At 36.1% G+C, this 15,309-nt stretch overlaps 1 protein-coding gene across 1 annotated transcript in view; it reads right to left on the bottom strand.

Moving 5' to 3' along the window:
• Positions 1–15,309, bottom strand: part of LOC125649362 (S1 RNA-binding domain-containing protein 1-like) — a 60,861-nt gene that overhangs the window by 39,632 nt on the left and 5,920 nt on the right. Inside the window, exon 4 of the mRNA XM_056139298.1 lies at positions 14,191–14,287. Coding sequence (XP_055995273.1) covers positions 14,191–14,287 — 97 coding nt within the window. The remainder of the gene's footprint in view (positions 1–14,190; positions 14,288–15,309) is intronic.

The raw sequence follows: 15,309 nt of genomic DNA, 5'->3' as shown, positions 1-15,309 counted from the left end.
TGACACAATTGAATGAGACGATTGAACAGTTTGAATGACATGTTTGATGTAATACAACAAGAGTTTTTATTGGCCGATTACAGCCCGCCCACTTTCTCGAGCGGTTAAGATGGACGGACTAGAAAATTACTAGCTGGAAAACTGTAGCTCTCTGAAAAAAATATTGTGACGGAACAGAGAGCTACACCTCTTATAAAAACCTTTGATTTACGGGGCACCAAAAGCTGCGTACGGTTAAGGCCTGATATCGGTGCAATTCTTGTGTTGCTGTCTCAAAAATTTAATATAAAAAAATTCTCAACATATTTTCCTACTATACTTGTATCCAAACATACCTTCAAATATTCATTAAAGCCACACACGACCCAAAAACTCGCAGCATCAAATGATTTCGTTTGTTGACGTAGCCATGTTAGGTAGCCGGTCAATTCGAACTCTTTTGCTATTGGTATCTATTCATAAAATTGGTTGTAAGTTATGTATTCGCTCTTCATTTATTATCAACACGAATAATTAATAGAAATTAAAAAATTAAAAGTTTTTGTAAAGCTCTTGATTAACGAAAATGCTACATAAGCCCATTATGGTCCTTAACACTCGTGTGGCAGAGATGGAGACCGGCCCAAACTAATGAAAGCCGCATTGCAGCAGTCATCGACGGACTGATGATCTGGTGTCTGTAGCTACTGTGGCTTGACGGAGGATCCTTCGCTTAGAGGACAACGACAAGGCACTTCGCACAAATATGGGAAGGGCGGAAACTCAAGGTGCCGTAAAGATTTGAGTTGGAATGGCAGCCAGGACAGGCGATTCCGTGAAAAAAACACGTTCCAAACCTTCTATGGCACATATGATACATCTACAGAATCAATGATAGGCGGTGCTGATAGACTTCAGAGATCTGTCGGTAACGTCTCCAGCTTGGCCCCCTCTCAGGTGTGGGGGGCAGGGTCGGGCCATTGCGGCAAATCCAGCAAGCGCCTGAAGAGGTTTAGAGTGTGCTCTCTCAATGTGAACACCCTGAGAGGAAGAGTATACAAGGTGGTGGAAACACTCTCTCGCCGAAGAATTGATGTTGGTTGTGTTCAGGAAACCAGATACCGAGGTGGACAGTGTCGCACAATCAAGGGGAAGGATTCGAAGTACAAGCTCTTCTGGTCTGGAAATGACAACGATACGGCTGGGGTGGGGGTGTTCTTGGCTGAGGAGTGGATTGAGAAGGTATTTGAGGTGCAGCGTGTCTCTGACAGGATCATCCTAGTGAAGCTTGTGGTCAGCCAGCGTGTGCTCAGCATTTTGTCAGTCTATGCACCTCAAAGCGGCCTCAATGATGTGCAAAAGGATCAGTTTTACGACCAACTGCGTGCAGTGACTGTCAAGATCCCGGCATCAGACTTCCTTATTCCATGCGGAGATTGGAATGGCCATGTTGGTAGTACTGGCACCGGATTCAGAGAGGTGCATGGTGGTCTAGGGTATGGCAGGTCAGATCCTGACATAGAAGGTGAGAAGATCTTGGAGTATGCACTGGCTTTTGATCTCGTTGTCGGCAACACTTGCTTCAAGTAACGTGACAGCCACCTAGTGACATACAAGTCTGGAGGCGCAGCTACAGATTGACTTCATCCTGTTTCGTAGGAACATGTGCAAACTTGTCACAGATGTGAAGGTAATCCTTGGTGAGGAAGTTGCTCTACAGCATCAGTTCCTAGTTTGTAACATATTGATTGACATGCCAACCAAAGTCAAGCACAAGTTCACACCTCGCCTGAAAGTCTGGAAACTAAAGGATCATGCAACTTGCAGATACTTCCAGGAAACATTTGAATCGCATGTATCGGCCTCAGCAATGGGAGCCGAAGCCACTACCGAGGAAATCTGGACTAACATCAAAACAGGTTTACTGAAGACAACTGAGAGGGTGTGTGGCATAACACGATCCCACCGATGGCGACAAGAAACTTGGTGGTAGACAAACCTTGTGGAACAGACCATCACAGCAAAAAGGTTAGCTTACAAGGCCTGGAAGTCCGGAAATGGCACAAGAGCAGAGTATGATGTGGCCAAGCGTACATCTAGACGAGCAGTTCATCATGCTAGAGTTTTGAATTTAAAACAAATCAAACGTAAGACCAGGGACGTATAAACAAGTATATACATCCCCGGAAAGACTGAATTATTCGAAAAATCCAATATGATCAAAAACATAACATTCTGTGTTATATTTAGGACGACAATGTTTACTTTGTGTACATGCCCTGGTTCACACGCGATGGTTTCTCGAGGCGGTTATGTAATTGTAAACAAAAACAAACCCCGCGGAGTATGTAAGATGCGTGTAGTTAATGACTGAGTTATTCTATGCTTAAAGGTTTGTTTCTTCAATTAAATTTAACGTTGTTTTAATAACAATCGTAAAAGAGATAACTTTTTCCTCTTTTTTTCTTTGGAACGATTGTTTATATTAAAGCTACTAAATAATAAAAAAAAAAAAAAGTTGTCGATAGATGATTTTTAAAGGAACCATAGATCACGTTAAAACCTTATTTTAAAAGAATATTAGCATTTCATGAAGTCACATTTATCAATTAAAGCAAGTTTATTTAAGTTATACGCATATTTTCCCCCCTTCACCTACCTAATGATACGGTTACCTGTTTGCGGGTCAAGCTTTTTACTCATATATACATGTAACACAATACTCGAGCAAAATATTACGTTTATGAGATCAATAAGATGTTAAAGAACAACTTTTCCAGCGAAAGCCATATTGAAAAATTTAACGTTTTTGCGTTATAAAGCGAAAACTTTGAAGATCCCCAGATCCCTAATTTAAGGGGCTAGCCCCTTTTTAGGGATATCAAAAGAAAGCTCTTAACATTTTGCACAACTTTTGTTCTACACATCTTAACAAAATATTTTTAGTTTAAAAGATACAAAGGAAAATATGTGTAATTTTTTGCTCCTTTAGGCGTCCTAATTTTTTAACCCTGTCAACCACCATTTCGAACGCTGTAATCAAAAAACAAAAAACGATGTGCACAACTACAATGCTCCTACTTTTCATTTTCAATGCATTTTCTGCTCAAGCTTATACAGTCTCAGAGCCTTTGTCTGGAAACCAAAGCCCCTAAAATTTCATTCAAAGGGGAATAACTCGTGAACAAAAGGGAATTTCTTAAATGTAGTATATGATTTTAAAATTGTTCTGTCAAGTTTATAAACCCTGAAAATTTGAGCAAAATCCATGCAGAAATGAGCGAGATATGAAGCTTCAAAGTTAGCATCTAGGAAAAAGAAAAAAAAAGAATAATAAGAATAATCTTAACCAGCACAATCAGTAGAAGGTCTTCCGTTGTTACGGAAGACCTTAATAAAAAATTTATACAAGAAATGCAATAAAAAATATACTATTCTGAGTGGGTTCAAATATATTGTTCCACAAATTCCGTTGTTTTTCAAAAAATAATTGATTGGAATTGTAAATAGATATACACCTTTCAATACTGTATTTTATTTTCAAATGGTTCAAAAGACCTAAAATGTTTAGTGTTTTACCTTGTAATGAGGTATTGAAAATATACTGTTTAGTATACAAAATAATAAAGTTAATTTTCATGTCGTCTTTAGTAAGTGGTAATTCTCCTAAAATTATATTTTTAAAATTAAAACCAATCTTTTTTGAAGTAGTCCTGTAAATATGCAAACTTAAAGCTCTCCAAAGATCCAATACCTCATTACAACTCACAAACATATGTTGAATAGTTTGTTTCTGTTTTACACAAGTTACAAACATCTGATGTTTTGATTTGAATTTTTTTGAGATAGCAGCCAACAGGAAGAATTCTGTGAAGAAGTCGATACTGTAGCCACTGTACAGAGGAATCTGATGTAGTTTTGAAACAAACTTTGAAAACATCCTTTATGCATATATCATTGACACCATGGGAAGATAACTCTACATTCCACTTTGGTATTGAAGTAGGAGTTACCTCATTTGTGTTTATACAATTATAAATAATATTTGTACATCTGACATTTGGCAGAATATTTTCAAAATAAAATGGTAAATAAGGAAGACAAATTTCCACATACAGGTCCTCTCAATTTTCAAAATCTTGAAGCATTTTGACAGAGCACAATAACACTATTATATTGCATCACATCTATATCAGGGATATGAAACTTCTGTTCAAACATAGATTTTGATAAGAAAGTATAATCATCAGACAAAAAATCTCCAACAATTTTAACACCTAGTTGGTACCAATTCTTTATAAAAATACATTTACCACCAATGTTTATGTTTGAATTATACCATACTGGAATAGTGAAAGTTTTATTTTTCATATTCTTATCTTGATCTATTTTCTTCATAACATGCTGCCATGAGCTAAAAACATCATTCCAAAAAATATTATTTTTGTTCATTAGAACATTTGAAATATATAAATCTCCAAAATCCAAAAGGTTTTTCACAACAGCATTTCCATTAATGGCAAAAAATATATCTAACCAAGGTTTATCATTAGTAGTTACCAGTCTTTTCATCCAAGAACATTTAAGTGGTTTGATAAAGTTATCAATGTTCACCATCTTTAAACCCTCAGAGAGATGGTCCTGGGTAACTACAGATCTTTTTACCTTGTCACACTTTAGATTTCCATATAAATTCAAAAATGTCTTTACACAACAAAGAAATTTTTTCTGTATTGGGAGTAGGAAGAGAAATGAATATATGGTTAAATTTAGGTAAAATAAGAGTTTTTACAACAGTGACTCGACCAGTGGGGGTCAAAATTCTTCGTTTCCATTGTTGAATCATAGACTTGATCTTTGGAAGAACTATGTCATAATTTACTTCAGTGATAGATTCTAAATCTACTGAGTATTGAATACCAAGTAAAGAAAAACTTGTTGATCCCCAATCTAGCTTCCATCTTGGATGGTGAAAGACTTGGTTTGATTTTTTTTAGATCCAATCCAAAAAAAAATTGTTTTAGAACTGTTTATATTCAACCCAGATAATTTTGAAAAGAAATCTAAAGTATCTAGAGCTGCAAACAATGATGTCGGTGAACCGTAAAGGGCAAGCGAAGTATCGTCGGCATATTGAGAAATTTTATGCTCTCTTTGAGAGATGGTGATACCTTTTATGTCTTTATTTTGCTTCACAAGGATGGCAAGGATCTCAGCACAAAGAAGAAACAAGTACGGAGCAATGGGATCTCCCTGTCTACAACCTCTTTGAATATGAACTTGGTCAGATAAATGCCCATATTGTAGAACTGATGCTTTGAAGTTTGTGTTCAAAATTTTAATCCATTCAACAAATCTTTTCCCAAAACCAAAGTAATTCAATACTTTATACATAAAACACCATGATACTGAATCAAATGCTTTTTCAAAATCAACTAGCACTAGGAGACCTGGTATGTTGTTGGATTCAGTATAAGACATTAAATCATAAATAAATCTTGTGTTTTCACCTATATATCTACCTTTCATAAAACCAGACTAAGTATCTGAAATAATTACATCTAATGAAGATTTCATCCTGTTGCTTAAACATTCAAATATTAGTTTATATAAGACATTCAACAGAGTTATTGGACACCAGTTTTTTAAATATTGTCTAGGTTTATCACCTTTGGGTATACATGTAATAATACCAAGTCTTTGCGAAAATTGGCAGTTCTTTGTTTTTAAAAATACAATTGATTGCTCTTACAATATAACATTTTAAGTCTTTCCAAAAGAATTTAAAAAACTCAGCAGTGAAACCATCGCTACCTAGTGATTTATTATTTTTCATATTTTTTAGGACATGGAAAACTTCACTCTCTACAATATCATTTTCAAGGGCGTTTATTGATTTTTCATCAAGTTTTTTAATTTCAGAATGATCAATGATATCATTAAGATCGAAGTCAACAAGAGGTACTGTGAGCAATGCTCACTAAGAATACCCCCCGCTTACCCTAATCTCCCAAAGGGTGTTGGTAATAGGTATAAACTACCTCTTTTCTGAGTGTAAAAAACAAATGGCATGACAAACTGAACCATATTGCTACTTAGATGTCCAGTGCACGTGACCTTTGACCTTTTGACCCCAAAATCAATAGGGAACATCTTCATCCCATGGGTAGTCCATATGTATGATATGGTGACTGTAGGTGGAAAGGATAACGCTTTAGAGCCCGGAAACCATATTGCTACTTCGATGTCCAGTGTGCTTGACCTTTGACCTTTTGACCCAAAAATCAATAGGGAACATCTTCATCCCATGGGTAGTCCATATGTTTGATATGGTGACTGTAGGTGGAAAGGATAACGCTTTAGAGCCCGGAAACCATATTGCTACTTCGATGTCCAGTGCGTGTGACCTTTGACCTTTTGACCCCAAAATCGATAGGGAACATCTTCATCCCATGGATAGTCCATATGTATGATATGGTGACTGTAGGTGGAAAGGATAACGCTTTAGAGCCCGGAAACCATATTGCTACTTCGATGTCCAGTGCGCTTGACCTTTGACCTTTTGACCCCAAAATCGATAGGGAACATCTTCATCCCATGGGTAGTCCATATATATGATATGGTGACGGTAGGTGGAAAGGATAATGCTTTAGAGCCCGGAAACCATTGCGTCTACAGACGGACGGACAGACAGACGGACAACCTGATTCCAGTATACCCCCCCCCCCCCCCCACACACACACACACACACAACTTGTTGCGGGGGGTATAATAAGTTTCGAGTCTCTATTTGCATATAGATTTTTATAAAAGGTTTGAACTTTGTTTAAAATTTCAAACTGATCATAAACAGTACATTGTCCTTCAATATCTACCCTTTTAATAACTTTATTAATGTAGTTGCGTGATTCTAAGTTACAAAATATTTTGTTGGTTTTTCACCCTCTTCCACCCATCTAGCACGTGACCTTATTAAATGACCTTGCATTTTTTCATTTCTCAAGAGAGAGTTTTTTCTCTTCAAAAACATCAGTATCACTTCTGTTTTCTGATTCCAACCTTTCAATTTCTTCAACTAGGGATTTCTCAAGTTGGTCTCTATTCTTTTTCTTATATGATGAGTATGAAATGGTTACTCCCCGTATTTCCATAAGGAGAACTTCAAGAAATGCACTATCATCGATACTATCAATATAATTGTAATCATTACCATTGGATGTAGGATTTTGAAGATATTGAAACTTAATACTCAGAATAGTTTGTTTAACTTTATCTACGTATGTTTTATCATGCAATAAACTGTTATTAAATTTCCATAAACCACAACCCTTTTTAAAAGAGCTGAATTTTAATTCTAAAACAACAATAGAGTGATCAGAACGATATCCTGGTTTGATCATGAAATTTTCTACCAAATTAGACAACCCTTCCGAAATAAGAATATAGTCAAGACAACTTTGTATGCAAGGATTTTTTTTCCTCCATGTGTATACATTTCTTTCTGGGTTCAAAACTCTGTAGTAGTCAATAATTTGCAAATCCTCCATAATTGCTAACAATTTTTCTCTAGCCTTTGGATTATTAATACTTTTATAGTTGTGTGTATCAATCTTGGGGTTAAGCGCAATATTTAGATCACCACATAATATAAAGAAATCATTATCAAATTCCAGAAAGATTTCACGAACTCTTTCATAAAAGTCAGGACGGTCGCTATTAGGCCCATAGACATTGATAAGCGTTAATCTATTGTCCTCCACAGTCAAATCTAAAGCCACTAGATTTCCTTCACAATCTCCCTTTTCCTTATGAATTTTAAATTCAAAATTGTTATTAAAAAGAATACTTACGCCACGAGAATTGGATCTAAAAGAGCTGAAAACACATTTAAAACCCCATTGTGCTTCTATATATGGCTGTAATTCATAAATGAAGTGTGTATCCTGTAAACGTAGAATAGAATACCCTTTTTTCTTGCCGTTTCTGGGGTGTTGCTAGTCCTTGACAGTTCACCGTAGCAATACTTATAGCATCATTCATTAATCAATAATGTAGTTGATAAATAAAGCAACCTCAAAGCAAAATAACTAATAACACATACATCGCAGTCATGCTGAATCACATTTTCACACTCACCGGCACAAAATAAACAAAATGAAAAACTTAGCATTGATAAACGAGTTTTGATATCTAGTCTTGTAAATGGCACAACGCGTCAAAACTGAGACATAACACCAGAAGTTCATGAGGGAAATGTAATATGGGACCTGAGACTGAAGGTTTAAGAAAATTCTGGATAATTCACTCCACTTGCTGGAAAGTTTGATTTTGTTGTCGATGTCGTCAAATATGTCGAATTTGACTCGACGGCCGTTACCATTCAGTTTTGCAAAAACTGATCCATTAAAATACCAAGCGGAGTCAATATTCTCATGGTTAAGGAGAGCCGTGATGAGTTCAGAGTTCTTCTTGGTCACATCATCCACCAGCTTCAGCCCCTTCCCCTTTTTGTTTGACTTCTGATCATTTCTTCATGACTCGTGCCTTAATGTTTGTGTTTTGCACTTCAACAATTATTGGTCGAGGTTTTCCTTTTACGCCTGGAATTCTGTGTGCGGCAACGATTTCTCAGTCCTCTGACTCAACTTTCGCGTTCGCTTTCAGAAAGTCTTGGGCTACCTTCCAAGTATTTTCGTGGTCTTTTTCTTGGACGCCCATTATTTTGAAGTTATGTTTCCTGGAATATTGCTCATTTAAATTTCCCAAACGCAAGGCTTCTCTGGACACACATTCTGTTTTCTGGAGAGTTTGTTTGATCTCGCGTATGCCTTTGTTGTTATTGACGATTTTTTCAGCGATAGCCTCCACTCTTTGTTCTAGCATTTCAATTCCTTTCTCCAATTTTTCAACCTTATTTTTATAACGTTTCTCTAATTCTTGAAATTTCTTATCACTTTCTTCTTTCAACTCTTTGTTATTCTGATCCAGAATCTTTCTCACTATTGTTGAAACTAAGGATCCTAAATTGTCTTCTTCAGATCTTTTTTCAAGTCGGCGAGGTCTTTCTGTATGAGCGATAAAGTTTTACTAACCTCTGTCATCGCGTCTTTTGATTTCTCTGGAGTCTTTTCCGCTCCAATTTTATTTTTGGTGTTGGTGTTGGCTCTGGTTTGCGGAGTGGACATTTTCTTCACGAAATTGTCAAGCGTATTCATATGAAAAAAAAAATCCAAACTCTACACTGTCGATCGTGAGTACTGTTTACGGCTATTCACTGACTCAATATTTCTCATTACAAAATCGCTATCCTAACACCAAAGGTAGTTGGAAATTATGCACATCACTTCTGAAGCTGCTGTATAATTTCAGATGTAAAAATAAATCATTAATATATCGTCAAATTGATGTCATGCCCCGTTTTTACGGGAGCTCACTTCGCTGCTACCTGTCCCAGCGCCATCTTAAACCGGATCCATTTGTGGGGTATTAGTTCACATCTAGACGCTATTGTGCCAGTATGGAAATGAACCGGGATTCGAATTGACTGGCTACCTAACATGGCTACGTCAACGAACGAAATCCTCAAAAGCTGCAAGTTTTTGGGTCCTATGGGGCTTTAATAAATATTTGAAGGTATGTTTGGACACAAGTATAGTAGGAAAATATGTTCGAAATTTTTTGATATTAAATTTAGTAGACAACAACACAAGAGTACAACTTTTTCTCTTTCTTACTTTGAAGTTTGTTTCCATATCTGGCCTTCATGTTTTCAAATGCTGACTACTCCCATATAAGGGAATTTGGGCGGACTAATACAAATGGACCAATGAGAGTTTTGTTGAATTTTGCAATTGTATTACAAACAGATTCAATTGTGTCGTCACACAACGTAATACTATATCGGCCAAAGCGTTCCAATTCAAAGGTGAATTGCGATGAATATAAGTGTGAAGTTTATTGTAAGACAACAGTCAAAATCAAAATATTAGCAGCCCATAGACCCCAAAGCTCATCAGCGTATCATAAAACCTTTATTGATGATATGAAGATGATACATCTTTCAAACCCCTCCAAACTGTATATCCTTATCGTAAAAAAGGGTGTTTAAATTTTCTGATATTGGTCATATACACAACTTTGTGCCAAGTATGACATTCCTCAATTGCTAAGCAACAGCCCATACAAATATTTGTTTCTTTGGTTTAAATCTTTAAATTTATTTCATATCAATAGGCAAAATATCATCAAACAGTATCCAGAAGAAAATTTTCTTCTTTTTAATATTAACCTTGACCTCTATCAAATGAACTGAGCAGGAGCCACTATGAGTGAAATGATACAGTACCTTCACTATTTGATGCAAATCGTGATAAAGAAGTCCTAATTCATTTGTTTTCAATTTGATAAAGGAACAAGAAGAGCCTAAATGATCATCTGACTAACATGCAACAACTCTTCGATGAACAATATACTAATTCTTTTTAAAACAAGAGGCCCATGGGCCACATCACTCATCTGAGTTACCATGGCCCTACTATTGTTATTTCTAAAAGATTTTTTTTTTCAATTTTTATTCCCATGAAAAATTTTGACCCCTTATTGTGGCCAGAACCTAGTTCCAAAGGGTTACAATATAACCAAACTTGAATTGGACTTTGGGATTAACCAATTTCCTCCCGCAACACCCATTGGTACAAGCAGAAGGAAAGGGGAACAAGAGATGTTTGTAAAACATATATGCCCCCCTCCCCATGGTGCAAAATTGAAAAGGGTTATACATATGCATCATTTAATTGATAGTATAAACAATTCAAAATATTGAGCAGACAATATCTTCCTATGTCAAGAGTGGATTGACCATGCGACCTAAAAATCAATAGGGGTCATCTACTCCTTATGCTGTACCAGTGTACCATGTTTAGTGTCAATCAAGCAAATAATTCTTAAAATATAGGAGACAATATTTTACTATGTCCAGTTTAACACTTGACCTTAGACCATGTGACCTCAAAATCAATAGGGATCATCTTCTCCTGAAAATGTACCAGCATACCAAGTTTGATGTCTGTCAAGCAAAGGGTTCTCCAGATATTGAGTGGAAAGTATATTCCAATGTCCAATTTTACCCTTGACCTTTGACCATGTGGCCTCAAAATCAATAGGGGTCATCTTCTCCTGAAGATGTGCCACTGTACCAAGTTTGATGTCTGTCAAGCAAAGGGTTCTCAAGATATTGAGCAGATAGTATATTCGTATGTCCAGTTTACCACTGCCGGTGAAGGGCTGCAAAATTTAGGTCTATGCTCGGCGCTAATGGCCATTGAGCAGGGAGGGATCTTTATTGTGCCACACCTGCTGTGACACGGGACCTCGGTTTTTACGGTCTCATCCGAAGGACCGCCCCATTTAGTCGCCTCTTATGCAGTGATTGGGATAAGCACGCGCCCTGCGCCATAGTCGCATTAAATCAAAGAATGGCGCATAGAATATTGAAACACTGCGCCGTTGTGGCGCACATCGTCGATATACCTAGTTTGAGCTTTTCCCCACTGACTTTGTATATATCCAAACTTTTTAACTTTTGAGCTGATCCCCCACTTAATCTATATCGATTAAGTGCTTCAAAAATCTTTATCGCTGTTAATGCTTTAGTAATTGTACAACTTTACGTTCTTTTAAGCGCAAGTATGACTTAGATTTCCTCAGTGTCTAATCAAATAGTCTGGTCCCCACCCCCGCCACTCCTTGATTACTCCTTTTCACACCCAAAACAAGTGATCACGGAGTGGCGGGGGCGGGGACCAGACTACTAATCAAACAGTAAAAAGTTATCTGATTGGTTAATACCGTTAAATTGCAATTTTAATGCGCACGGACTGGAGATGCCACGGAAAAAAATCTTAATCCTGACAAAGGGCAAACTTACATTAGTTTTCGCCTTAAATGATCAGCCAATACTGGCAAGTAGACACTGTAGGAACAGAAGGAGACGATGATGCGGACAATCACGATGAGAATCCTTACTTTAACAAAACACAAATAATAAAACTTAAGTTATCCACGGTATTACAGTCTGTCATTAGTGTTTAGATTATAATTTACTGGTCTCTCGGACTTGTCATTTTAAAATGTCTCATAAAAATTTCAATTTGGCGCATTCATTTTAGAAATGTCACATTGACACTAGCTGGTAACGCGCCATTGTCACATTAAGCAATTTGCTTATCCCAATCACTGCTCTTACGACAAGCAAGGGGGTACTGAGGACCTATTCCAACCCGGATCCCCACGGGATTATGTCCAGTTTGACCCTTGACCTTTGATTATGTGACCTCAAAATCAATAGGGGTCATCTTCTCCTGAAGATGTACCAGTATACCAAGTTTCATGTCTGTCCAGCAAAGAGTTCTCAAGATATTGAATGGACAGTATATTCCAATGTCCAATTTGACCCTTGACCATGTGACCTCAAAATCAATAGGGGTCATTTACTCCTTGGGATGTACCAGCGTATCAAGTTTGATGTCTGTCAAGCAAAGGGTTCTCAAGATATTGAGCGGACAGTGTCTTCCTATGTCGAGAGAAGATTGATGCATGACCTTTTGACCTGAAAAAAATTATGGGTCCTCTTCTATTCATAACTATATATTATTACGATCAAGTGAATGGTTTTCAAGATATTGAGCGGACAATATGTGGTCTACCAACCAACATACCAACAGGTGCAAAGCAGTAAGTAACCTTTATCAAAATCAGCACATAGCAAAGAGGCGGTGTTGTCTTCAAAACACAAGGTGACCATTCACGGTTGCACTTGGTGGTTATGTCAATCAAAACTTACCTCATTCTTTTTCACCTTGACTGACATGCAGCAATTCAGCTAGGCCAGGTAAATTTTAGGGTGGGGCTTAGAATCTCAGCCATTAAGATTTTTACATGCATTCTTACCTTAATGATCAGACTCTACGAGTGAAGTGACCATAAAATAAAATTTTAGTTCCCTTTACCTTAAAGGGGCATGGACACGGTTGAGCTGAAAATTTTATTTTTCGATTTTTATTGTTTACAGTGCTTAACTAACGCATTTCTAATGGTGAACCAAAATTTTAATATCAGTTTTTGTTGATACAGCACTAACAATTCTTTGTTACGTAAACAAGGATTATGCCATGTTTTTGTTTACATATAGATTTGCTATAGCATGTTTAAATCAAAATGAGATGTGCTTAACACTAGAAACTATTAAATATGTTCAGAATTAATTTTCAAATTGAAAAATTTGCTTTAAACAAACTTTTACTGGTATATCTAAATTATATGTAAACAAAAACAGGGCACAAGCCTCGTTTACATAACAAAGATTTGTAAGCTCTGTATCTCCTATGTACCTCAACAACTGACATTCAATTTTTGTTGACCATTAAAAATACCTTAGTTAAGCATTTTAAACATTAAAAATGGAAAAATAAAATTTGAAAATGTTCATTTCAAATTGTGTCCATGCCCCTTAAAGGGACTGGTTCACGATTTTTTATAGAAATATTTTTTCATTTTTGATGTTAAACATTAAAAATATAACTCATTTAATGTTGACAGCCAAAATTTTGACCTGAATGCCAGAATAAAAGCAATACTTTAACCTTAAATCTGTGTTATGTAAACAAAGACTCAAGTCTTTTTATGTAAACAAACAAACAAGTGAAATATTAATTTTGTAATATAATGCATCTTTATTTCGCATAGTCAAAAATTTTAACTTTTAGATGATAAATTTTACCCCAAAAATGCTTGAAATGTGAAAGGTATAATAAACTTTATAGATCGATATCCATTTCTTTTGAAAATTTTGTAAACAATAGCATAACGCAATCTTTGTTTACTAAACAAATAATAAACTCTCTAAAATGAGCTTCTGTGATAATATATAACTTTAATTTTCATGTGAAATATTTCAAACAGAATAGACAGTAGATTTTGATCATTAAAAATGAAAAACAAAATTTTGGGGAAAATCGTGAATCAGTCCCTTTAAAAATAGCCATATACTTCCAGTGAGGAGTTTGATCGTGTTCGATTGTAAATGCACAACAAATGATGAACAATGGACGACATATTGTAAGACAACTGACAACAATGGTCAAACACCAATCACAAAAGTGAATGACTCAATAATGTCAAAAAGATACAGCATGTGTAGAATCTTCTACTCACAAGGTCTTAATGAACCTGATGACACTGTCATCCCTGTAGATAATGTCAGCTATGATATGTTGAATTCCACTTTGCACTTCTTTCTCTGATGATAAACCTTTAACATAAGGAGATAAGGTCATTTAGTCCAGTAGAAATAGATTTTTGGGGAGATGGGAACTAATTGACAAAAAAGGTTTCTTTTCATATTTTGATAGTTAAATACATCCTTAAACATATATCAAAAGTTTTAATTTGAATAGATTAATGTAACCTTTTAACACATGTAAATCTCAGCTTTTCTGACTCAGTGGTTCTTGAGAAGATTTTTCCTATATATTTGTAAAACTTTGATCCCCTATTATGGCCCCATCCGACCCCCGGGGGCCATGATTTGAACAAACTTGAATCTACTATATGTCAGGAAGCTTTCATGTAAATTTCAACTTTTCTGGCCCAGTGGTTCTAGAGAAGATGACTTTTAAATGACCCCGACCTATTTTTGCCTTTCCTTGATTATCTTTCCTTTCAAAGGGGCATGGATCTTCATTGGAACAAACTTAAATCCCCTTCACCAAGGATTATTTGTACCAAGTTTGATTGAAATTCCGGAGAAGATGAAAATGTGAAAAATTTACAGACGGACGGACAGACAGACGGATGGACGTCAAAGATAATCAGAAAAGCTCACTTGCGTTTCCAGGTCAGGTGAGCTAAAAATGTTGATGACCAAAGAGAAAATAATTGAAATCCGGCTCTGTTTCAAAATAGACTTATTGTGTAATAATCCCTGGCAATAACATGTGAACCATCCACAGGATTACACCAAAGCCATCCCATCTATCAATAGTTCAGGATTAATTTGATCAAACCTTGGTGACTCATTGTCATAACAGAACCTGCTTTGAATATTCTCCTTTCAATCAGTCTTTAAAATTCAAAATGTGCCGCTGAAACTTTTTCTTCTTTACACTAAAATACTTTACAAAACAGACATTATTGTGAAATGTTCATTTTTAAATATAAACACTTCTTATTATGGTAAATATGTTGAAAATGTTGTGCGTTATGACCAGATTTTTTGCGTTTTAATAATGGTCATGACCAGATCTTTATTCGTTTTCCTGTATATTCTCCTGT

This window comes from Ostrea edulis, chromosome 5 (genome assembly GCF_947568905.1).
Source record: "Ostrea edulis chromosome 5, xbOstEdul1.1, whole genome shotgun sequence".
In the NCBI taxonomy this organism is placed as follows: domain Eukaryota; kingdom Metazoa; phylum Mollusca; class Bivalvia; order Ostreida; family Ostreidae; genus Ostrea; species Ostrea edulis.
The sequence above is the reverse complement of the archived record's forward strand: the minus strand, read 5'-3'. Positions and strand labels throughout refer to the sequence as shown.